At 45.1% G+C, this 27222-nt stretch overlaps 1 protein-coding gene across 2 annotated transcripts in view; it reads left to right on the top strand.

The window, feature by feature from the left end:
• LOC129842252 (protein bassoon-like) overlaps positions 1-17236 on the top strand; it is a 119576-nt gene extending 102340 nt beyond the window's left edge. For both annotated transcript variants that reach the window (XM_055910733.1, XM_055910740.1), the window contains exons 6-13: positions 951-3057; positions 3480-4510; positions 4650-4764; positions 5164-5319; positions 9598-9653; positions 9776-9912; positions 10693-10916; positions 13541-17236. In XM_055910733.1, the coding sequence (XP_055766708.1) occupies positions 951-3057; positions 3480-4510; positions 4650-4764; positions 5164-5319; positions 9598-9638 (3450 nt within the window). In that variant the 3' untranslated portion in view covers positions 9639-9653; positions 9776-9912; positions 10693-10916; positions 13541-17236. The remainder of the gene's footprint in view (positions 1-950; positions 3058-3479; positions 4511-4649; positions 4765-5163; positions 5320-9597; positions 9654-9775; positions 9913-10692; positions 10917-13540) is intronic.
• Positions 17237-27222: the final 9986 nt, after the last annotated feature.

The following is a 27222-nucleotide window of genomic DNA, read 5'->3' on the forward strand; positions in this document are numbered from 1 at the left end:
CACACACACACACACACACACACACACACACACACACACTCCCCCTCCCACCCCATCCCTCTTTTTCTCCATCATGCTATCCCCGCTATATCTGGCAAAGCCCTTAGACATGCCAAGGGGAGACACAATGTGAAGGCATCCTGCTACAGCCCTGCTGTCTTCCGGCATGTTAGCAGCTGGTCAAAGTAAAGTCAGATCCTTCTGCACTCGGTGCGAAGGCTGTCAGAGGAACAGGCACACATAGAAATCATAAGAGGATTTTTGCAAATATTTTCTTGTTTTATTTGTGCTGGCCATTCATCAACATTTGTAAAAATGGCATTCTCACGGATACGTATTCAATTCACCATGGGTCTACACAACTCCTAAACTGTAAGTAGAAAGAAGGAATCTTGCCATGTTTGACTGTTTTTTCTCTTCTGTGAACAATGATTTATTATTGCTCTTAGTTTGTTGTTGCCATTTGGTTTTGAGATGAGTAAGGAAAAGGTGGATGGCTATGTTACGATTAGAATTTTATAAGGCTCTGAAAATAAGAATATTCATTATTTATGCCTGAGAATCGCTCCCAGGTTGTCCATTCTCTCTCACGTGGACATTATTCTTCACGGTCTCTTCCCATTGTAGCACTCATCTTTTACAGAGTTCTGTTTAATAAGAAACTTGCTCTTGGTTATTATTTTTGCTCATTTATTTATGATGGAAGTGTTTTTTAATGGACCCAAACTAATTTGAAACATAATTATACATTTTACCTTAAATTGATGCTAAGCTATTCTATGAAATTGACATTTTCTGAATTAAGCTATAAAAAAATTACAATGAGTAGAAGAGGGAGACTGGACTGTAATCGTCACATAAGCACTTTAGTGCAATTAGTCTGATTTCCATGCAGGCATTCTGTTCATTGTTATGTGCGTGTCGTCCTAATGGTGCTTCTCTTCCTCTAGCTCCAGATGGCCACCCTGCAGCAGCAGCAGAACTCTCTGATGAGAAAGGTGAAGAGGACCCTGCCTAGCCCTCCTCCAGAAGAAAGCAGTCTCCCCATCGTCACCCCAGCCATGTCCCACATGTACAGCAGCCCACCGGGGATGCAGCCCCAGAGGGTGCTGCCAAGGCCCGCCCAGGGGGTCACTAAGGCTGGCCTGCTGAGCGAGCTGAAGGCCGTGGAGCAGGAGTCTACCAAGCTCCGCAAGCAGCAGCAGGAGCTGGAGGAGGAGGAGAAGGAGATTGACGCCAAGCTGCGGTACCTGGAACTAGGCATCCATCAGCGCAAGGAGACCCTGGTGAAGGAGAGGGAGAGGAGGGAGCTGGCCTACATGCGCTGCATGGGCGACGCCCGTGACTACATGTCGGACACCGAGCTTAACAACCTGAGGATGGTTGCGGCCACGGGGACGTTCGATGGTAACGGTCTGCTGACGAGGCCCAGCACGGCGCCACTGAGCCAGTTCACCAACGACCTCGGCCCGGCCTCCCAGTACCCGCCCACGTCCTCCTACATGGCCTATCAGTACCCACAGAGCCAGCCCACACCCACACAGCAGCCAACCGCTGCTTACCAACAGATCGGTTTCCAGCCCCCTCAGTACCCAACAGCTGGCCAGCCCCAGCCAGGCACCTTCCAGCCACACCCACCCCAAGGCCCAGGTTACCAGACCCAGCCAGGCTACCCAGCCCACGGGGGCTATGGCCAACCTTCCTACCATACAGACCTGGGCATGCAGCAGCATAGCCACCAGGGTTTCCAGCCTCCCAACCCCTCTATCCCAGGCCAACACCTCCCCTACCCAGGTCAGAGCCCCTACCCCGGCCAGGGGATGTCCTATCAGCCCCAGGCTGAGATCCTTACTGTCCACCAGAGGCCTCGTCAGACCTCCCTGGCTGACCTGGAACAGAAGCTGCCCACCAACTACGAAGTGATCAGTAACCCTACCGTCTCGGTGGCCACATCAGCTCCAGACACCTGCTTTGGCACAGTCTATTCCTCTAACACCATGCCCAACGCTTACGGGCAGTACCGCCCCCCGGAACCTGTGCTGACCCACGGAGTGGACAGCCCCACATCAGCCTATGCTGCAGACGGTCTCTACACCTCCAACCTGGAGCAGAATATCCCCAGGAACTACGTCATGATTGACGACATCAGCGAGCTGACCAAAGAGAACACGGGCCCTGCTGTTGATGCTCTTGGCCATCCAATAGGAGGACGCTACGGTGAGAACGGCCCCGTGCGCCAGACTGGCTACGGCAATGAGCCTGTGGACCCGTACATGCCTGCAGGCACCACGGGCTACCACCAGCAGGGCGCTGTGGACCCCCGGACCAGCACTACTGGGGGATCTTCTTATTACTATGACGACTATAATAAACACCCCAGCACAACACGTCCAGGGGGCCCAGGGCCCCAGAAACACCCATCCAAGAACCTGGCCCCTGCCGTGGTCTCCTCCGGTAAGCGCAGCAAGCACAGGAAGCAAGGAATGGAGCAGAAGATCTCAAAGTTCTCCCCCATCGAGGAGGCGCGGGACGTGGAGTCTGACCTGGCCTCTTACACCATGACCACCTCTACCGGCGGCAGCTGCACCGTGGTGTCCCGGTCCGGGGTGAAGAAGAGCGGCTACGACCAGCAGAAGTACTATGGCGGCCAGCCGGGAAGCCGGGAAGCCCTGGAAGAGGAGGACCGGATGTATGGCTCGGGGAGATCCCGGTCGACAGGCTATGGCATGGACAAGATCTCCTCCAGGGACTCCTCAGGCTACAGGAGCAAGTCCTACGAGAGGGACGCCTTGGAGCGGTCGCAGAGAGGCAACCGCGGTGGACGGAACTCAGAGGAAGAGAGCCCCCTCAGCCCCGTGGGGAAGCCTGTGGGGATCGGACGAGGCGGCACCGGGGTACCAGGGGATCCCCATGACGTGAGGAACCAGTACGGCTCCAGCCACTCCCTGCCGGACGTCCAGGATCACCACATGAAGGACCTGCCCAGGAGCCACGTGTACAAACCAGATGACCCATACCTTGTAGACGACATGCACGCAGCTGTGTCGGACAGCGAAGGTAACTGGTGCTGAATGCCACTAACTGCCTGACCTCCTCTGTCTCTCTGTCTGCTGGAAAGAGTCTGTATGCCAAGTGTGGTCTTCAGAGCAGCACGACGGCTCCTTCTTCTGTTATGTGACTGTTTGAAAAGACGCGCATGTTGTGCCCAATGCATAAACCGCATATGCCTATGTTTCGTATATCTTTTTCTGTTTTTGCATGCTGAAAACATTTCCATTTTTTGAGTTTTGTGATTTTACACGTTTTTGCTGTTTTTTGTTTGACTCTGAAAGACTTTGCATGTTTTTGAGACTTTGGACCCGTCTTCTTGTCTGTCGTCTGCATGGGTTCAATTCAGTCTGCATGTCTCTCTTCTTCTCCTCTCTACACATAACAAAACAAAAGGAAACTGACTGATGTTAATCTTTGTTGTCCAAAAGCCTATCATTTGGGTCAGGAGGAGACGGACTGGTTTGAGAAGCCGAGGGAGGCTCGCGCCAACCGCTCCAGACACCATGGGAGCGCAGGCCACATCTCCACAGGTAGACAACAGACCAGCGCCAACGTGAAGCACACCTACCACGACTACGACGAGCCCCCCGAGGAGCAGGACCTGTGGCCTCAGGATGAGTACAACAACCAACCTCGCCACCCCTCGTCCACCTCATCATCCCGTGACCACCGTGGTTACCATGGCAGTAGCGGCGGCAGTTCGGCGAGGCACTCATCTTCCCGCCACTCTGGCGAGGAGCCCCGGTCGTCCAGCCGCTCCTCCAGAACACACCCCAAAGACCCATCCACCCGCTCTGAGGGCCGTGGATCCTCCTCCACCCAGAAGAGGGGAGGCTCGGAACCCCGTTCCTCCCGGGAGGGCTACCGAGACCGAGACTCTGGGGACTACTCCTCCCGTGATCCGGCCTCCGGACACCACCGCGAGGGCACCGGGGGCAGGGGTCAGAGGCCGCCGGGCTCATCTTCCAGGAGACAGGAGGGGGTGCCCTCTACAGGGGCCAAGCAGGGCCAGGGGCAGCAACCCCAGGCTGGTCCAGGGGGGCCCCAGCAGCAGGGGCAGCGTTCCAGTGGGCAGTCCCAGTCAGGGAGGCAGCCTGGGTCTCAGGGGCCAGACGGGGGACAGCCAGCCCAGCAGCCTGGCCAGCAGCAACAACGCACCCAGCAGCAGCAGCAGCAGCAGCAGCAGCAGCAGCAGCAGCAGCAGCCCCTGCAGCAGAGCCAGCTTCCTCAGACCACTGCTGGGGGGTCTCAGGCCAATCCAGGGACCGCAGGGCCAGGTCCCATGGCAGGACCAGGGACAGGACCAGGGACAGGACCAGGGACAGGACCAGGGACAGGACCAGGGACAGGACCAGGGGCAGGACCAGGAGCGGCACAGCATCAGGATAAACCTGGCCAGACTCCGGCACAAGGCCGGCAGCCAGCTGGACCCACCGCGGGCCAGTCACCAACCACAGCCGTAAGTACATCTTGGATGAGGTTGGTATTTCAAGATCCATTGAATGTCATGTGAAAATGTATGCCATCTTACTTTCCACCTCTTGGTGAACAGATTGACAGTAATGATTTTGTTCCCCTCTCTTTCTGTTCTGTGACAGGTGACTCCTGCTACACCTGCAGCAGCCATTGGGGGGGCGAAACCTGCAGCAGCGATTGGGGGGGCAGCAGCAGCACAGCCTCCCAAGACAGTCACACCCCCCCTCACAGGCATTGGTGAGACTGACATCTCCCCTATAGTCACATTACATACTTCCCAAACACAGAATGACATACTACCCAAACACAGAAGGACATACTACCCAAACACAGAATGACAAGCCCCTGACATACTTGGGCTCCCGAGTGGCGCAGCGGTGTAAGGCACTGCATCTCAGTGCTAGAGGCGTCACTACAGTCCTTGGTTCGAGCCCAGGCTGTACCACAACCGGCCGTGATCAGGAGTCCCATAGGGCGGCGCACAATTGGCACATCGTCGTCCGGGTTAGGGGTGGGTTTGGCTGGGGTAGGCCGACATTGTAAAATCAGAATTCTTTCTTAACTGACTTGCCTAGTTAAATAAAGGTTAAATAATTAAAAAAGACATCTGACAGTGCTATTGTTGTTCCTCTGCAGGTTCTAAAGCAGCCCCTCCTGGAGGGATAGGTAGCAGGCCTGGTGGGATCGGCAGTGCAGCGGCAGGCCAGCCCCCAGCGGATGGGGGAAACGTTCTCACCAATATCCTGGGAGGGGCGGGAGGGGCTGCCGAGCAGGCAGGGAAACTGGGTGATGGTAAGGCCCTGAGTGCCTGAATACTGGAAAACTGACACATATACACTGGGTGCATCTCAAATGGCACCCTATTCCCATACAGTGCACTCCTTTTAGCCAGAGCCCTATGGGCCTTGGTCAAAAGTAGTGCACTATAGAGGGAATAGGGTACAATTTGGGACACAACAAGAGTCTGATGTGGAAGGAATTACAGTTGAACAAATTCTGTATGGTGTGTGTTTGTTCAGTGGTGGAAAAAGTATGGAAAATTGTCATACTTGAGTAAAAGTAAAGATACCTTAATAGAAAATGATTCAAGTACAAGTGAAAGTCACCCAGTATAATACTACTTGAGTAAAAGTATTTTGTTTTAAATATACACTACCGGTCAAAAGTTTTAGAACACCTACTCATTCAAGGGTTTTTCTTTATTTTTACTATTTTCTTGAATAAATGTGAAGACATCAAAACTATGAAATAACACATTTGGAATCATTTAGTAACCAAAAAAGTTGAACAAATCAAAAATATGTAATATTTCAGATTCCACCCGTTGCCTTGATGACAGATTTGTACACTCTTGGCATTCTCTCAACCAGCTTCACCTGGAATGCTTTTCCATCAGCCTTGAAGGAGTTCCACATATGCGTAGCACTTGTTGGCTGCTTTCCCTTCACTCTGTGGTCCGACTCACCCCTAACCATCTCAATTGGGTTGAGGTCGGGGGATTGTGGAGGGCAGGTAATTTGATGCAGAACCATCACTCTCCTTCTTGGTAAAATAGCCCGTACACAGCCTGGAGCTGTGTTGGGTCATTGTCCTGTTGAAAAAGAAATGATAGTCCCTCTAAGCCCAAACCAGATGGCATGGCATATCGCTGCAGAATGCTGTGGTAGCCATGCTGGTTAAGTGTGCCTTGAATTCTAAATAAATCAGACAGTGTCACCAGCAAAGCACCCCCACACCTCCTCCATGGAGGAAATACACATGCGGAGATCATACGTTCACTCACACCACGTCTCACAAAGACACAGTGGTTGGAACCAAAATTCAACCAAAATTGTACTCCAGACCAGAGGACACATTGGCACCGGTCTAATGTCCATTGCTCGTGTTTCTTGGCCCAAGCAAGTCTCTTCTTATTATTGGTGTCCTTTAGTAGTGGTTTCTTTGCAGCAATTCAACCATGAAGGCCTGATGCACAAAGTCTCTTCTGAACAGTTGATGTTGAGATCTGTCTGTTACTTGAACTCTGTGAAGCATTTATTTGGGCTGCAATTTCTGAGGCTAGTAACTCTAATGAACTTATCCTCATGAGAGCCAGTTTCATCATAGCGCTTGATATTTTTTCAAAGTTCATAAAATTTTCCGCATTGACTAACTTTCATGTCTTAAAGTAATGATGGACTGTCGTTTCTCTTTGCTTATTTGAGCTGTTCTTACCATAATATGGACTTGGTATTTTACCAAATAGGGCTATCTTCTGTATACCAACCCCCCCCCCCCCCCCCTTGTCACAACACAACTGATTGACTCAAACACATTAAGAAGGAAAGAAATTCCAGAAATGAACTTTTAAGAGGGCACATCTGTTAATTGAAATGCATTCCTGGTGACATCCTCGTGAAGCTGGTTGAGAGAATGCCAAGAATGTGCAAAGCTGTCATGGCAATGGGTGGCTATTTGAAGAATCTCAAATAGAGAATATACAGTGGCAAGAAAAAGTATGTGAACCCTTCGAAATAGCTGGATTTCTTCATACATAACTTGGTCATAACATTTGATCTGATCTTCACCTAGGCCACAACAATAGACAAACACAGTCTGCTTAAACTCATAACACACAAACAATTATATGTTTTCATTTCTTTATTGAACACACCGTGTAAACATTCACAGTGCAGGGTGGAAAAAGTATGTGAACTCTTGGATTTAATAACTGGTTGACCCTCTTTTGGCAGCAAGAACTTCAACCAAACGTTTTCTGTAGTCGCGGGTCAGACCTGCACAACAGTCAGGAGGAATTTTGGACCATTCCTCTTTACAAAACTGTTTCAGTTAAGCAATATTCATGGGATGTCTGGTGTGAACTGCTCTCTTGAGGTCATGCAACAGCATCTCAATCGGGTTGAGGTCAGGACTCTGACTGGAACGCTCAAGAAGGTGTATTTTCTACTGTTGATGCCATTCTGCTGTTGATTTACTTCTGTGTTTTGGGTCGTTGTCCTGTTGCATCACCTAACTTCTGTTGAGCTTCAGTTGGCGGACAGATAGCCTAACATTCTCCTGCAGAATGTCTTGATTAACTTGGGAATTCATTTTTCTGTCGATGATAGCAAGCTGTCCAGGTCCTGCGGCCGAAAAGCAGCCCCTAATCATGATGCTCCCTCCACCATACTTTACAGTTGGGTTGAGGTTTTGATGTTGGTGTGCTGTGCCGTTTTTTCTCCACACATAGTGTTGTGTGTTCCTTCCAAACAACTCAACTGTAGTTTCATCTGTCCACAGAATATTTTGCCAGTAGCGCTGTGGAACATCCAGGTGCACTTTTGCAAACTTCAGACGTGCAGAAATGTTTTTATTGGACAGCAGTGGCTTCTTCCGTGGTGTCCTCCCATGAACACCATTCTTGTTTAGTGTTTTACATATCGTAGACTCATCAGCAGGGGGCGGCAGCGTAGCCTAGTGGTTAGAGCGTTGGACTCGTAACCGAAAGGTTGCAAGTTTAAATCCCCAAGCTGACAAGGTACAAATCTGTCGTTCTGCCCCTGAACAAGGCAGTTAACCCACTGTTCCTAGGCTGTCATTGAAAATAAGAATTTGTTCTTAACTGACTTGCCCAGTTAAATAAAGGTAAAATACATTTAAAAAGCAGAGCAGTTAGCATGTTCCAGAGATTTCTGTCAGTCTTTAGCTGACACTCTAGGATTCCTCTTAACCTCATTGAGCATTCTGCGCTGTGCTCTTGCAGTCTACTTTGCAGGACGGCCACTCCTAGTGAGTGGACAATTTGTGAACATCAAGGCTTTTAGAGATACTTTTGTAACCCTTTTCCAGCTTTATGCAAGTCAACAGTTCTTAGATCTGAGATCTCTTTTGTTCGAGGCATGGTTCACATCAGGCAATACTTCTTGTGAATAGCAAACAAACATTTTGTGACTTTTTTTATAGGGCAAGGCAGCTCTAACCAACATCTCCAAATCGTGTCTCATTGATTGGACTCCAGGTTAGCTGACTCCGGACTCCAATTAGCTTTTGGAGAAGTCATTGGCTTCTTTTTTCTTTTTCTCACATACTTTTTCCAACCAACACTGTGAATGTTTAAATTCTGTATTCAATGTAGACAATAAAAATACAATAATTTGTGTGTTATTAGTTTAAGCACACCATGTTTGTTTATTGTTGTGACTGAAATGAAGATCAGATCAAATTTGATGACCAATTTATGCAGAAATGCAGGTAATTCCAAAGGGTTCACATACTTTTTCTTGCCGCTGTATTTTGATTTGTTTAACACTTTTTTGGTTACTACATGATTCCATATGTGTTATTTCATAGTGTTGATGTCTTCACTATTATTCTACAATGTAGAAAATAGTAAAAATTATGAAAACCCCTTGAATAAGTAGGTGTTTAAAAGATGTTGACCGGTAGTGTACTTAAGTATCAAACGTGAATGTTATTGGTAAAATATACTTAAGTATCAAAAGTAAAAGTTTAAATTATTTCAAATTCCTTATATCAAGCAAATCAGACGGCACCATTTTCTTGTTGATTTATTTACGTATAGCCGGGGGCACACTCCAACAATCAGACGTAATTTACAAACGAAGTATGTGTTTAGTGAGTCCGCCAGATCAGAGGCAGTAGGGATGACCAGGAATGTTCTTTTAATAAGTGTGTGAATTGGAGCATTTTCCTGTCCTGATAAGCATTCAAAATGTAACAAGTACTTTTCGGTGTCAGGGAAAATGTATGGAGTAATAAGTACATTATTTCCTATAGGAATGTATTGAAGTAAAAGTTGTCAGAAAGATAAATAGTGAACAAAAACTACTTAAGTAGTACTATAAAGTATTTTTGCTTAAGTACTTTACACCACTGTGTGTGTGTCCTTAGTCGGTGATGTTCTTTCTTAGTGATTGAATATAATTCAAACATTGATCCTTTATAAGATGTACTGTACACACCTACTACAGAATATTCTGTGAAATGTACTAATGTACTATCTTACTGTCTTAAACATTATTTTTTCATTATTTTCATTCCACCCCTTCCCCATCGATCTCTTTTACACAGCTATTTCTGGCCTCGGCAAGAAGTTCACTTCGTTTTGGTGAACGGAAGAGAGGAGGGTAAATGCGATGGATTTCTTTGTGATTTTCTTAGACGTAAAGCTTACTTAGTTGACACTTGCAGTTTGCTAGTGTGTTGTGGAAGTCCCAGGGGTGAGGGACAGCTTGTGTTTGTCTTGCAGGGTATGAGGAGTTGAGATGGAGAGGGATTGGAGGCTTGGTACTGGAAAAACCTATGAAACTGTTTACGGCATTTTATACATTTCACTATCACAAGGAAACGGAGGAGGAGGGAGGAGGAGGGTACCTGAGCGCACCAGTGAGTATCTCATTACCTCTCCCTTCCCTTGCGAGATGAATACATTTCTTAACACATTGGGGCTGCGGGCCTTGACTTCGGAGAAAAATGGTGTAATGAGGGATTTTTTTTTATAGGATAGTGAATCATCATTCTGTGGGCCCCAGTTTGTGTGTGTGTATGTGTGTACATGTATGTCTGTGTGTCCCTCCGTTTGTGTGTGTGTGTGTTCATGGATGGACAGCATGATCCCCCTTGTCCTCTGCTTATTTCCATGTATATGAGTGTTTATTAAATATTAAAATATATTGAAATAGCTTTCATCTTTTTAGAAGTTAAATACTCACCCCTCAAAGTAGTAATACTATCACCAATGTTTAAGATTAGGTTTAATGCAGTACGGGATACAGATTTGCATCCCCAATGGCCCCCTGTTCCCTATATAGTGCACCACGTCTGCTCAGGGCCCATAGATATCTGGTCAAAAGTGCACTAGGTAGGGAATAAGGTGCCATTTGGGATGCAGGCAGTATCTTCAAGCTGTGGCAGCAGTCCCACACTGTGATGGATAAAGTGTTGTATCAGCTGGATATTTGCATAGATTAACATAGATCCATGTCTGCATAATGCATAATGTAGTAGCATGAGTGAACTGATGACTCATTAAGTAGTGTAATTGTATATTCTGTCTGACCAGCTGGGTGCGTTTTTCTCTTCTTTTTTTTCTCTCCTTTTCTTTCTTTCTCTCGCTCTCTTTCTCCCACTTGCTATTTTCACTCAACCCACGTTACCACCAATCAGGGCTGGAATCAAAGGATGCCTGGTCAGCACTGAACTCCCCAGACATGAGCACACAACATGATCAGAATTAGAATGGGTGGATGCTGTGTCAGCACTGGCTGGGATCTCCAGACATGAGCAGAGGATTGAGGAGAGGACGAAGTCGATGGATATCAAGTCAGAGCGGGCGTCCCAAGCATGAGCAAACTATTCAAGAGAGACTTCTGCTGCTGCCTCTGCTGGCTGTAAGTGAAATCAGATGTACATTAATCCAGCGTATGTGTGTCTCTCTGTGTGTGTGCGTGTGTGTCTCTGTGTGTATGTGTCTCTGTGTGCTCAGTTTATTGTGCATTTCCAGTTAATTGGTTCTCTGCTGTGTCAAGTCAGGTAAACAGAATGACTGTGTCCATGTTCTCACTCTGCTGGAGAGGTCAGAGGTCAGAGGTTAGAGCCCAGGATAGGTCCAGGAGGTTTACCCGTTCACTTGTCCACACAGAGCACTATAATTAGCCAATGGATGAGCAGACTAACTATGGCTTTACTGTCCTTCCATGCACACACACGCACGGACACACAGACATGCACACGCACGCACGCACGCACACTCACACGCACGCACACACAAACTGTGAAACCCACAGAATGATGATTTACTAACCTATAAACAATCCCTCATTACATGGTAGAACGGACTTACACGGAGAGTAGCACTATAGAATTGTTTTGCAAACAAAATACATTTCAATGCATTTCTATTGGGCCCCTGTTCAAAACACATGAAGACTAATAGGGTCCCTGCTTTCTCTTTCTGGCCACTGCTATCTCTACTAGAACTAGTTATTATGGCATCTGGGTTGGGTTGACCGTGATATCATAGGCCGTGACGCCAGGTGCCTCTCTGTGTGTGGGGCAGGGGGTGAGGGATCCTGTGATCCAGTGCAGGGATCTAGAGATAAACCCAGCTCAGTGCCTCTTTGAGCAGCAGGCAAGCCTTCTCAGCCCCGGGGATTACTGACAATCCCAGCAGGGCTCTGATTGGCTGCAACCGCCAGTGGAGGGAGGGGCTTGGGACATAGTGGGCCGCCCGGGGAGGGAGGGGCTTGGGACATAGTGGGCGAATTTGTTTTGCAAGGGCCTGGTGGCCCGGGTGGGCGGAGTTTGCACATTTTAGGCCATTACATTGGTCCTTAAGTGAAATGACCACCCACCCGGGGCACCGGGCCATGCCAAACGAATTAGCCCAGTGACACGTAGGGGGGAGTAGTGAACCTGGAAGCACTCAGCGTGACTGTCTTTGGCCAGTTGTGAGGTCTTAGATAGGGGGTGTGGTCTCTTTTAGTGAGGTGTCAACTCGTGGTGGGTGTGGCCTACTACTGTACAGCCGCGTTAGAAGTATAGCGTAACTAATCTATGAGGGGAAAGGTCACGAGCAACACTCAGTACATTAGGATGAAACTTTCTAATCAGTCATATTGTAGAGCTTGTATTTATTGCCTTATTTTAGAGCTCGGAGCTTTAAAAAATAAAAATAAATGACTTTGTTCAACATCAAAAAGTATTGTTATAGAGAGTTTTACAATAATTCCCTGGTATTAGGGTGTGGGATTGGTTCCCATGGTAAATAGAGTCTGGCACTAGAATGTTAGCCACTGGATGACCCTCCATGCTGCATGAGCTCTGGCTCAGGGATTTAAGGGAATACTGTGAATAAAGACAGTGGTTCTCTCGTTCTCTCTCTCTGTCCCCATTTCTTTCTCTCGTTCTCTTTCTCTGTCCCCGTTTCTTTCTCTTTCCCTCTCCTTTTGTCTGTTTTCTCTCTCTCAATTCAATTGACATTTTCAATTCAAAGGGCTTAATTGGCATGGGAAACATACTGTATGTTTACATCTCTTTCTCGCTTTTAAGGACACTGAGCTGAACCATGTGTGAGGAATGAGAATGGAATTGTGTGTATATGTGTGCCCTTTTGTCTGCCTGTAGGGCAGGCGTGTGCGCACACACATAGTTACCCCTCCCGCGGTACAGTATAACAGTCCCTACAGCTCTCCGCTGCCCCCTTGAGGCGAAATCAAGTCCTGAAATCGTTCAAATCAAATCACAGTTTATTTGTCGCATGCACAGATCAGCAGATGTTAAAGCAGGTGTTGCAAAACGCTTACGTATCTAGCTCCAGCAATGCAGTGTCTAACAGTGCAACACTGATACACAAATAACCCCCCCCCCCCCACACACATACACACAAAAACAAAAACAGAAATGAAGAAATATCAGAATGAGCAATGTCAGAGTCCTGAATATAAATATGTGGTCGTGTATAGGCAGTCTGGACAATGTATAAGTAGGAAAAGGTACCGGATGTCCAGCAGTAGTTACATAGGATGAGCTACAGTATGTCTAGAATACAGTACATACATATAAAGTGACTAATCAATTAGTTAGCTTCATTTCTCAGAGATCAAATAAAATGTCAACAAAATAATGTCGCAGGAACTCTATGGGGCAGTAATGAACACATCTCTGTGTACTGTAAATGGTATGCCCTGTGTTTTGCCTGTGTTTGTCATATGATTCAAATGCCTGTGACATATTGGATCCTAATGCAACACATACCGTATAGATTCAGTGCATATTGTTCTCGTAGCGTTGCAACATTTTGGTATGTTTCCCAGAAATCCCTGGTTTTCCAGAAATCCCATTTGGAAGGTTCCTGGATTCACGAGGAAATAAACTGAAAATCTGGGATTCTTCCAACCCGGGAAGATGGACAATCTGGGAGTTTTGGGAAAGTTACCGGAATTTTGGAACCTTTAGTTCTCAGTAGAAATGATCTCCAGGTGAGGGACACTGATCTTTGACCTTGTGTTTTCAGATACACCAACAGAATGCCAGGGAGAGCCTGCCTCACAGCTCCCGTAAGAGAGTGAATAAGACATAGAATCCTCACCTCCCTGTCGGTTGTCTGCTTCCTGAGAGATATAACTCCTGATCCAGGTACAGGACAGGGAGCTGTCACACACCTTAGGCTTGGCTTCGGCATCTCTCAGCTCAGGGGGACAGCAACAGAGGATGCTGTTTTTTCATCTGAATGTCTTGTATCACTCGCTGAGGTTCTCCTGTTGGAAAACCAGGCCAGATGGGAGCGTTTGTAGTTGAGGGAAGCTTCATAGTGCCCTCTACAGGGCATTGAGGGGAAGTCACTCTGTCTGAGGAATCCACATCTACTCGGGCCAAGTCCCAAATGACACCCTATTCCCTATTTAGTGCACTACTTTCGACCAGGGTCCATTGGGCTCTGGTCAAAAGTCGTGTATTATATAGGACATATATAGGAAATAGGGGACCATTTGGGATGCAGGGTCTGTCTGAGGAGTCCACATCTGACCAGAATCATCCATGACTCCACGCTTTTGTGCCCAAAGGGCCTTTTTACAGCATCACCATTATAACGCAATGGAGGAGGTAGATCGAGGTGCACAGCTCATAGGTTTTACTAGTACCAAAGAGACTTCTTCGCTAACTATGACACTCTACTACACCGGAGGAGGCAAGACGTTACTACGGCGACAGACAAAACAAACAAACAATGCCCCTGTTATTAAACCCTTGAATGCTTGGTTTCTATGATCTCTACATTCCAGTATAGGGAACTATGACCCTTTCTTTGAATGTGTTTTTATTTCTCGTCCACCTGTTGTGATGATATGATGTCTACAGAATGCAACATGTACACGTGGACATGGGAATGCACGCACAATAATAATCGAATAGAAACCCGTATCTTCTTCGATACTTTTTCCACCACCATGTCCAGAAGAGGGGCCACTAGACATTACTAGACGAGTAGGATCGTGAGAGGAGGAGGACACTACCAGTGTGCCCCACCAATGAGAGTGTGAGATCTACACAGAAGAGAGAACCAAACGGAGCGCAAGTAAGCGTGGCCACGGCTGTGTTTTGTTTTTTTTGCCATCGCAAAGCCATCAGTTGTCAATCCCAGAGCACTTTGGGACTTTGTTGTTGTTTCGTTTCTTTTTATGAGCTATTTGTTGATTTATTTTCATCTTGTTTAGTTTCTTATCATTTTTGCCTGGTATTTTTTGGGAAAAGAAGAGCCTTATTCGGTACATATTTTTTACTTGTATACCTCATATGTTTTGAAACGTCCATATCATACCTTTCTTAATTTATGTTTTTGCACAAATGTATACTACTGTATGTATATACATCTAGCTAGAACACTGATAATGTAAATGATTAATTTGTGTATTTATGAATTTATATTTGTGACTTCTGTTTTTTTTCTTCATGTTTTTCTTTGGTAAATCTATTTATATTTGAATGGTCTATGGTTTTCTTATTTAATATCTTGTGTTTGAATAATTTGCTGGTTGATTTTAAAAGCAATAGCATGCAGAAAACGTTATACAGCACAATGGTGTTAATGTTGCTTAAATTCGTGCTTGGGAATATCTGAAACATGTTGATAAACATCAGTAAATGTGTCTGAGAGAGTTGCATAACCACACACACACCTAAATCTCGACATTTACGCTAACGCTAACGCACACACACACACACACACACAGGATTGGTTGGAAGCAATCATCATTTCAAATGTTCTATGCAATGATTCATTTTGAAACTGGAAAAGACTCCAAAAAAGTTGAATATCATGATGACCAATGTTACTCACACGACTCCCAACATCATTGTGAACTGAAAGACGTCAGAAAACGGTTATGAACATGTTTGTACTTGTATGTATGGATCTTAATATTGAACTATTGAATCTAGACTTGTTTTTATTTTTGTGGCATGTTTTAATAGTACCCCATCACCCCCCATACGGGGGACTTGTTGCCAAAGGGTTAACTGTATAGACTGTCAGTCATGAATGTCCAACATCTTGTTGCTAGAAGCATGGGTTTGCTTGGCTTCGTCCGGCTGTTTGTATGACCTCATTAAGTCTTGGCGTGTGTGTGGCTTGAGCAGGTTTCCACTGTGCCGTGGCGTGTTCGGCTTACAGTGACTGTCCAATCCGTGCTGCTATACAAACCTGTGATGCAGTTGGTCAAGAAATTCTCCATGTAAAATGTAATTGTGCGTATTACGGTCGGTGTATAATCTGAAGGGTGGGTGGGAGGGGGTTGTTTCTGGTATCTGATTGGTCGATCAGACCGTCCAACAAATAGAACTGTTTCGTATGCCTCACTGCATATCGGGATGGCTTCATGTGGTAATATATGACGTGGGAAACAACATTAAAGTGCTTTGAAGCCACTAAAAGGTACATTTGAAAGAACAACAAATCAAGGTATTATTAGTAGTTGGAGGAACAATGGGGGAAATCCTAACCTCCACTTAGTCGTGCATTCATTTCACTGGGAGACTAAGTGAAAATGTGACTTAAATTGAAGTAAAAGATACGCCCTTAAATGAACAGAAGCATGTGTAGAACTCAATCAGTGAACCGCTGAACCTTCCATATCCAAGGCCAACCTAGAGGGAACCTCCAGGGAACCTAGAGGGAACCTACAGTACTGTCAGCCAAGTCCGAGAGACTCGACGTGCTGCTGACCCCAAGGCAGTCGTTTACCAAATCAGGGCACTTATAATGAAAGCACAAGCCTGACTGGTAACAGTTTGTCGCTATACTGTCTGTAAAGACACAGACATATGACACACCAATAGGAAAAGTGTTGACAATTTCAAGGCGAGGTAAAACAAATCAAGTACCTCATGTCATTAATATGAATGAGTGTGGGTAGAATTAAATCACAGAGGGTCCTTAGTGGTGGTTAGGTATAGATAGATGCATGCTCACCATCTTCGTGGAGACGTTGTGGTCGATAAGAGAAGAGGTGCATGTGACAGAACAGCCATCCCTGACTGTAGCCGTCCAGCGAGACACAAGGACAGACAGACAGACAGACTGTCACTGTAAATACAGATGGATTCTTCTGTACAGCGTCTGAGTTCATAGTAAGGCCGTCTTGTGCATCCCCACGCTGTACTTGCTGCCAACTTTTGTGCTTTTGTGTATAATATAATATTTATTATGATTAAATATTATGATTATAATGATGAAATGAGCAGTGTATGTGACTGTTGGCAAAAGTGGAACAACTTGTATTCAGAAAACATATCTGGTCTCGGTAGAGTTTCTATACATATTGTGTTTGTAAAACAAGGAGAAATACCTCCATGGCAAAAGGTTTATCCAGGAGTTCTGTTGTCATTCAATCGGGAGGTTTCAAAGGTGATGGGACATGATCCGTTCATAAAAAAAAAAAAAAAAAGAGATTGAAATAAGAGGAAAAAGCGAAGAGAAAATGCAACAAAAAATCCAGAAAAAGTCTTAACTCAAGTCATTCACTGTTGTAAGTGCAATGGGCGAAACATCAGTCGTGTATCCATTGTGAAACCTTGTGTTCTATTCAGTGTATTCCTGTAAACAGATAGAGTAACATTTTGGTGCATCATGTCATGTAATGTGATTAATGAAAATAATGACCCTGCAATTTGTTTCCAATCAGGAAAAAGAATAAAGAGAAAATGAAAAATCTCTCTTGTAGTTATTTGTTTTTCATCCACTTTACTATATTTCCTTGTTCTCTCACTGACTGACTGGCTGAATGACTGACTGACTGACTGAAATGGTTGCCAACAGCAACCACTGTTCACCACAGTGTATTCAAGGAAATAATTGTTGCCTGTCTCCCTAGAAATGACAGAGAAATACAAAGCTCTGCCGAGCCCCTTGGAGCATTGAATAATAATAACTATCAGAACAGTGTTAATTTGTCAGGGCATGGACTTTACGAGGTGTCGAAGGCGTTCCACAGATGCTGGCCCATGTTAACTCCAATGCTTCCAACAGTTGTGTCAAGTTGGCTGGATGTCATTTGGGTGGTAGACAATTCCTGATGCCAGTGGCGGTCAGTGTCATTTCATGAGCATGGCCTTATTTCTATTACAGCATGTTGGATGACTGTCATTCATATTCCATTCACCCAGCTCAATGTAACACCGATAGGCTTAGGCTACTACATGATACTCAAATTGTAAGGAATGACGCTGGAGAATAGAAGCAGGTACGGGGAGTTGACATTTAATTAGGAACGGACATGCAACAGGACAGGAACAGTGTCAGAACTGGGAAACACAAAGACAGACGACAAACAATGCTGCAGCGGGGAACAGAGCTGGGGAACTGACAAATATAGGGGAGGTAATTTACAGGAGATTGAGTCCAGGTGAGTCCAATATCGCTGATGCACATGACGAGGGAATGCATGTGTGTGTAAATGATGTTGGCAGGAGTGCGTAATGCAGGGCAGCCTGGCGCCCTTGAGCGCCAGGGGGGAAGAGCTGGAGCAGGCGTCACAGTATCCCCCCTAGGGGAGCCACCCGGCATCCCACCCGGGCAAGCCGGCCGACACATGGGCGCTGGGCAAGCCGGCTGGGGTAAACTCCCCACGAACTGGCAGGGACGTGGGAACCTAGTGAGCCGGATGAGGCATAGGAGCTTGATGATCCTGCTGCGGCGTGGAAGCCCGAAGATCCGGCGGTGTATTACGTGGGATGGGAATCTGCCGAGCCAACCAAGGCAAGGAAACCTCTCGAGCCAGCTAGGACGTGGAAGCCCGACAAGCTGGCTTAGGCACCCCCGGGTCCATCGGCAGCGGAATCCAAGCCGACGTCACCAACAAAACAAGAAAACTCCTGGGCAAACAAGACCTGACGATCTGGCTGAGGCCTGACGTGGGATGGGCGCCTTCCGAGCCAACCTGGGCAAGGAAACCTCTCGAGCCAGCTAGGGCGTGGAAGCCCGATGAGCTGGCTAAGCACCCCCGGTTTCATTGGCGACGACCCAGGATCAACCTCACCACCAACTGGAACGCCAGTACTCCCCGATGCTTCGTGTGTTGGCTGCTGCATTCTGTAAGGAATGACGCTGGAGAATAGAAGCAGGTACGGGGAGTTGACTTTTAATTAGGAACGGACATGTAACAGGACAGGAACAGTGTCAGAACTCGGAAACACAAAGACAGACGACAAACAATGCTGCAGCGGGGAACAGAGCTGGGGAACTGACAAATATAGGGGAGGTAATAAACAGGAGATTTAGTGAGTCCAGGTGACTCCAATATCGCTGATGCACATGACGAGGGAATGCAGGTGTGTGTAAATGATGTTGGCAGGAGTGCGTAATGCAGGGCAGCCTGGCGCCCTTGAGCGCCAGGGGGGGGAGAGCCGGGGCAGGCGTGACACAAATGTTCCCTATACCCATCATGAGGTTGCTACAACCTAGCCTTTAAATTGAAGTTTATAACGAAGGTGCACACAGGTCTAGAGACAAATTTGAGATGACAGACAGTGACATTGAATACTTGCACACTCTTGCTGCATCTAGCTGATATAGGATGTAATCATTAGTCCAACAGTTGCAAATAAGAGTTTCTATTGGACAAATTCCAGTATGTTTATCCCCGCTAGCTTCCGTTTAAGAAACATTTTTCAACAGAATCGGCGGAATGAATACACCCCTGATCATGTGTAAACACACAGCCACGTTGTATTCATTCTCGCATCCATGTTCTCGCCTCCTCTCACCTCTTCCCTTGTGGACTTCAGTGCACAACACATCAACTGTATGTGACCAGGCAAAATAAACTTTCCAAGCCAAGCTGCTGCACACAACCTACATCTTTGTCACCATAGCTAAAGTAACGTCATAGTCAGCATAGCTAATGGAACTAATTTAAACTCACTCACTTTTGTACATCGCTTTGGTCCGTACAATTGACCTTATTTTTGCGCCCAAAATGTAATACTTCCAGATCAACTATAATATCAATACCAATGTAAAGCACAATTTCTCCCCTTTCCAACAAAATTAATGACGAGACCTTCATGATGCCCATCTCTGCATAATTCAACAAGGCAATGAGCTCCCTCGGGTCTTTTTAAAAATGTCGGGTGGGGAGCGAAGGCTACGAAGTGATCTTGAAAGGGGGAAATATGTTGTGTGAAGAAAACAGTCATTTTTTTCACCCGATTTGTCCAACTAATCAACTTTAAAATGTAAATAAAACAAAGAGTTTATGTAATGTCTCATCACATACCTGTTTGAAGGTTTGTGTTGAATTTGAAGAGGGGTTTAGGGCTGCGCTAACGTTAGCCTCACAAGTGAACTGCAGCTGTTCCGGCTTTTGAGTGTCATGATGGCTCGCAGTAATGACGTGCAAAAAAAAATGCGATTGGCACCCTAGTCATGAAATATTAGTTTAATATTAGCAATAATTATATTAATTTAGACAACAATCATGAAAAATGAAGTTTTCTTACAAGTGTATATGGTGAAGCATGATTTTAGTCTGCGAGAGAAGGGCTACCCCTGGTGGAAAGAGGCTGTATGGCACAAAATAAGTTGCAAATGCGCGCTGTAGTGATAGGTCACGATGTAACGTACAGCGTCGGAGGGGTCAGTTTTTTCATCTTTTCTCAAATACTCTTAGCCCATTACCATGTCAATCAACGCTGAATCGAAACGTAGTTCACACCCCAGATTTTGATGCCAACACATTCCCATTAGTTTTCATTGCAGCCTCGTTTGAATGTCGCGGTTACGCACATTTGTACGGAATGGGTTGAGTTTAGTTAACGTGTTTGTAAACCCGCTACAATCATGCGTTACGGTGTACAGTCAGTAAGTAGTTACACCGGCGAGCCCCGCTGGCAATAAATTAGTAAAACCAAAAGCTTACCTTGGAAGAGTTCCAGTGTTGTGTTGGAGAGTCATAGCCAGCTAGCTAACATAGCATCCCTCTGTTTGAGCTGGGTGTTTCAGTAGGCTAAACTAGCTAGCTGCTTTTGCTAGCTAAGCATGTGAAACTGAGAGTGAAAAAAATCTTGCCGGAGAAACTGCTCTTGCTAAGAAACATTTTTTTTCTTTTTTTGGACCATTTTCATTGAAAACAATCCCAGAAAGGTACTTAATTCTTACCTATAATTGATTTGATATTGAATCAACCATGGCTGTATTGGGTCTTTAATTTGAAAAAAATGCCATCTCAGGAGGTTAAATCAAACAATTACTATAGAAGTGCCTATTAAGTTCCAAATAAAGTAACAGGGTTGACAATTTCATCTTAAATCAGCCATAAATCCCCTGGTGACAGGGTGCATGGAAACGTTTTTTTGTGCAACAGGGAGGGACACATTTTTTTATTGTTAATTGTCTAGCCTGTCTATCTATGGGGAACAGGGTTGATGTGTTATGCTCAAACCACTTTTCCACCACAAAACACCAGAAAATGTCCAGAGAGACTAGAACCAGCTCACCTGCTTTCCCACTATGTTTTGACTATTAGATGACAGTTCAGTTCACATAACGGGACAGTTTTTTACATTTTTTATGAATCACCAATCACATTAAATAAATAATAATCTTCAGAAATGACTTTGTCAATGCAACAAAATAACTAGGCCTAGATTCAATCCGATCAATTATTAACCGGCGATAGCCGACACTCGCATGGGTGATGTTTTGGCGGTGTCGTAGGTTTAACTGTGTTGGAGCTGTCAAATCGGTGAGCGGCTGCTCTTGATCATTGTGTCATGAAGCCACACCCAACCCACTTGCGTTTCAAGTTTAGAATGAGATAGTGTAAGCCATTAGAAATAGTTACGCTCAAACTAAATAATTAGGATTTCAATCAGCCTAATTGAGGTGTAGATTACATCTCACATTTGAACGTGTAAACAAGGCTGCATGGAATTTCTCCTAATGCAACTCTGTGCAGCCAATGGCAATGTCCGGTTTATATATAATGCCAGTAGCCGCTTGTGGTTTTGACAGCTCTAACGCAATTCCACCTCCGACACCATCTAAACAACTGCCATGCGGATGTCGGCTAAAGCAGATATTTTTTTAATAGAGCGGAGCACCTAGGGCTTTAACATGATGGTGAAAAGTTTCTATATTAAAGGGCACTTAAATCTCAATATTGGTGCAAAGAAAGACAATATGACAATATTAGGGAGGCTGTGTTGAGTTATCACCGTATGGGCAGGCCAGTCCAGCCAGCTAGTGGAAAGATCTCTGTTGATGAGAAAGAAATGACAATATTATCAACACTGGCTTCTGGACTGTAGCATGACACAAACAAGCACACATTGTGGATGGAGGTGTGTGTGTGTCACGCTACAGTCCATGTCCCGCCATGTCATGTCCCTCTTATCTACCTCTTTTCCGTATTGTTCTCTCTATGATATTAGTATTCCTCTACAGTAGTATCCAGACAGGCCCCTTTGTTGCTTCTATTACTAATACTGTATGTCCAGCCACAGACTCTCAACGTCCGTGCTAGCTATTTAGAATGCTAGTAGCATGCTAGCGTTGACATCGGCAGAGATATATATAAAGGCACTGCACTCATCGAGTACAGCTATGGTTTGTTTCTACTCCACTGGCGTTGTCTAGGTTACTATCAACATGTCTGCATTATTCCATCTCTCTTGACAATACAATTTTAAGATGCAAACTGGTTGAAATGACATCATTAGAACCTGGTAAGAAACAGTTAATGATGTCATTTCAACTTTAAGAACAGAAATGCAGGTTCAGCATCACATCCAGTTGTATTTCTTCAGATTAGCTTTAGCTGATATCTGTTAGCTAACTCTTGAGTACTTCTCCTGTCTTATCCGGTGTCCTGTGTGAATTTAAGTATGCTCTCTCTAATTCTCTCTCTCTCTTTCTCTCTTTCTTTCTTTCTCTCTCTCGGAGGACCTGAGCCCTAGGACCATGCCTCAGGACTACCTGGCATGATGACTCCTTGCAGTCCCCAGTCCACCTGGCCGTGCTGCTGCTCCAGTTTCAACTGTTCTGCCTGCGGCTATGGAAACCTGACCTGTTCACCGGACGTGCTACCTGTCCCAGACCTGCTGTTTTCAACTCTCTAGAGACTGCAGGAGCGGTAGAGATACTCTTAATGATCGGCTATGAAAAGCCAACTGACATTTACTCCTGAGGTGCTGACTTGTTGCACCCTCGACAACTACTGTGATTATTATTATTTGACCATGCTGGTCATTTATGAACATTTGAACATCTTGGCCATGTTCTATTATAATCTCCACCCGGCACAGCCAGAAGAGGACTGGCCACCCCTCATAGCCTGGTTCCTCTCTCAGTTTCTTCCTAGGTTTTGGCCTTTCTAGGGAGTTTTTCCTAGCCACCGTGCTTCTACACCTGCATTGCTTGGGGTTTTAGGCTGAGTTTCTGTACAGCACTTTGAGATATCATCTGATGTAAGAAGGGCTATATAAATACATTTGATTTAATTTGATTTGAACTAAACGCCCTTGAGTGTTGATTCTCAGGGTACTATTATTCCATGCATCCAGGGAAAGGCATCACATCAGAACCACCTATAATGTAGAGTCCAGCCCCTCTCTGAATCAGACCCGTCTATTGGTGGTGACCTACGTCCACAAGGTAAGTGCCACAGCAACCATCACAGTCTCTGTTCTGGACATCAATGACATCGGCCCAGAGTGCCAGCCGTCTCTTACATTGTGAGAAGAGTCTACAGGCCTACTTCCACTCCTTTGTCTCAACTGTTGTCTCTTCGCTTCTCTTCTGTCTTTCCTATACTCATTTGTGCGTGTCCTCTCCCCTCTGCTTTGATTTCTCGCCCCTCGTTTACCATTCTCCACAGCCACAACACTACTTTCATTTTTTCTTTTCCCCTTTCCTCTCTTCTCCTCTACTGTACTTGTGAAAGGCTGTGCAGTTATCTTCCGTAAGGTGAACCAACAGGATCCTGTCTTCACTTCCTGTGTATCTGTGGGTTTGAATGAGAATGCTCCTCGGGTTACCGTGGTAACCATAGTCCGAGCCACAGACCGAGACTGCCCCCACCTGGTCAGATACAAGATTACAGGTGGAGCCGGGAAATTGATGTATTGTAAAAATGTAATAAAATGAAGGGAAAAAAGGTGTACCAGATTAATAACACTCTGGATTATGACTGCTGACTGCAGAGACCATCTCTACACAGCAGACTTTGCTGTGTCGGATAACGAAGTACCTTCTCTGTCAAGTGAGTCTGAAAGAACATTTATACTGTACCTGTTACCCTGTCTGTGTGGTTATAATTACACATGTATTACAGCAAAACTAGTCTTGAATAAAATGTTGAGGGACCTCAAATTTGATATCCAAACAGTATTCAAATAAAGGCAACACTGTTGTCTTTATATAATACTGTACTACTAATGTAGTATTATCAAGCCAAACGCAGTTAACTGTAAAATATTTAAATGTGCCTCCGCTCCATAGCGACAGTCCCAGTGTTTGTGATGGTGACTCAGGTGAACACGATCCCGGCTTCACTTCCTGTGTATCTGTGGGTGTAAATGCGAATGCTCCTCTGGGTCCCGTGGTAACCATAGTCTGATCCACAGACAGAGACTGTCAGGTAGAAGATTACAGGCAATGCCGGAAACAACCCACTAGTTTTATATTGACCCTGATTCAGGTCTAGTGCAGGATGGCAAATAATTCAAGAATATACACTACCGTTCAAAAGTTTGGGGTCACTTAGAAATGTCCTTGTTTTTGAAAGAAACGCACATTTTTGTCCATTAAAATAACATCAAATTGATTAGAAATACAGTGTAGACATTGTTAATGTTGTAAATGACTACTGTACCTGGAAACGGCTGATTCTTTTGTGGGATATCTACATAGGCGTACAGAGGCCCATTATCAGCAACCATCACTCCTGTGTTCCAATGGCACGTTATGTTATCTAATCCAAGTTTATTATTTAAAAGGCTAATTGATCATTAGAAACCCTTTTGCAATTATGTTAGCACAGTTGAAAACTGTTGTTCTGATTAAAGAAGCAATAAAACTTCTTAATATGCGAATAAATGTTTTAATAGTTTGGCTGCCCTAATTTTTATGTTAAAACTAGTAATCCTACCTTGTTAAATAAACCCTATACTACTGTAGCCCCACCATTTAGTATGACTCTCAAACCCTCTAATTCTGTTTAACCCTGGAACAGGAATCATCCACCTGCTATTCCAACTGGACTTTGGGAACCAGTGTCATGCCTACTCCCGCTCACACATTACGCACACCTGGCCACTATCATTACACACACCTGCTCCTCATCTTCATGCACACCTGGACCTCCTCATTACCTTGAATACTTCCCCTTTTCTGCTTACGGTTGAAGCTGTGGATCTCAACCAAGACCATAACCCACTGAACCAGAGAACAGCCTAAGTTGACAACGTCCTGGTTTAAATAGACTCAAAATCTGTCAGGGTTGAGGTTCATGGGGTAAGTAAAATGAATATTCATGCAGCCCTTATTCAAATGAAAGAGGAAGAAACATGACCCTTTAGATATTCTGTAAAAACAGGGAGGCCTCCATTAAGCTTTTATACTATACTGAACAAGAATAGAAACGCAACAATTTCAAAGGTTTTACTGAGTTACAGTTCATATAAGGAAATCAGTCAATTTAAATATAAATTAGGCACTAATCTATGGATTTCACATGACTGGGAATAAATATATGTATCTGTTGGTAACAGATACCTTAAGAAAAGGTAGGAGGCTGGATCGGAAAATCCGTCAGTATCTGGTGTGACAACAATTTGCCTCATGCAAAGCGACACATCTCCTTCGCATTGAGTTGATCAGGCTGTTGATTGTGGGATGTTGTCCCACTCCTCTTCAATGGCTGTGCGAAGTTACTGGATATTGGCGGGAACTGGAACAAGCTGTCGTACACATCGATCCAGAGCATCCCAAACATGCTCAATGGGTGACATGTCTGGTGAATATGCAGGCCAACGGAAGAACTGGGGCATTTTCAGCTTCCAGAAATTGTGCACAGATCCTTGTGACATGGGGCCATGCATTATCATGCTGAAAATTGAGGTGATGGCGGCGGATGAATGGCATGACAACAGGCCTCAGGATTTCGTCACGGTATCTCTGTGCGTTCAAATTGCCATCGATAAAATGTCCGTAGCTGTAACGTTCGTCGTCGGAATGAGACCAAAGCGCAGCGTGGAAAGTGTTCATGATTTAATGTTCACAAAAACACTCAAACGAAATTACAAAAGGAGAAAACGAAAGCGCACAGTTCTGTCAGGGAAACAACCTAAACAGAAAACAACACCCCACAAAACCCAAACGGAAACTGACAACTTATATATGATCCCCAATCAGAGACAACGATAGACAGCTGCCTCTGATTGGGAACCACACTCGGAAAAACAACAAAGAAATAGAAAACATAGATTTTCCCACGCGAGTCACACCTTGACCCAACCAAACATAGAGAATAAATAAGGATCTCTAAGGTCAGGGCGTGACAGTAGCTTATGCCTGCCCATACCATAACCCCACCGCCACCATGGGGCACTCTATTCACAACGTTGACATCAGCAAACCACTCGCCCACACACCGCCATACAGATGGTCTGTGGTTGTGAGGCTGGTTGGACGTACTGCCAAATTCTGTAAAACAATGTTGGAAGCAGCTTATGGTAGAGAAATTAATATTACATTTGCTTGCAACAGCTTTTGTGGACATTTCCTGCAGTCAGCATGCCAATTGCACACTCCCTCAAAACGTGAGACATCTGTGGCATTGTGTTGTGACAAAACTGCACATTTTAGAGTGGCCTTTTATTGTCCCCAGCATCAGGTGCACCTGTGTAATGATCCTGCTGTTTAATCAGATTTCTGATATGCCACACCTGTCAGGTGGATGGATTATCTTGGCAAAGGAGAAATGCTCACTAACAGGGATGTTAACATATTTGTTCACACCATTTGAGAGACATTTCTGGGATTTTTTCTTCCAGCTCATGAAAGTGAGACCAACACTTTACATGTTGCCTTAATATTTTTGTTCAGTGTAGATACAACCTTATACTAAATAGTAACCCTGTAACAAAATACTAACCCTGTTACTAAATACTAACCTGACGACTCGGTCTCTACTGAGTTCATGGCAACGCAGTCATGTTAGAATGACACTCTGTCAGAAGACAATGTATATCCTTAAAACTAAATACTAACCTTATACGTACACCATATCTTATAGTAAAGTAATATACTGTCTTGTTTTTGTAGAATTCTAATGATGACCCGCCTCAGTGTAGCCCTCCATACTACAGTGCCAGTATATATTCCACGCTGAGGGAGTGGGCATACTGACTGTTAACTGTGAGGATGTGGACAAGCCCCGACAGACCCTCACCTACAGCATTGTGGGAGGTGAGAAAATATCCCATTTCACATGTAGTGCACTATTTTTGACCAAGGCCCATAGAGTTCTAGTCAAAAGTAGTGCACTATATAGGGAATGGGTGCCATTTGGGACACAACCATATCACATAATGTGCTCTATTACTAGTGATCAGTGATCAATGGCTTGGCTGCTATCTAGAGTTTAGGAGAACTGTTCAAAGAACCCCTTTTGGTTTCAGGTAGAACCTTTTTGGGTT

Source organism: Salvelinus fontinalis, chromosome 3 (genome assembly GCF_029448725.1).
Source record: "Salvelinus fontinalis isolate EN_2023a chromosome 3, ASM2944872v1, whole genome shotgun sequence".
Taxonomy (NCBI): Eukaryota; Metazoa; Chordata; class Actinopteri; order Salmoniformes; family Salmonidae; genus Salvelinus; species Salvelinus fontinalis.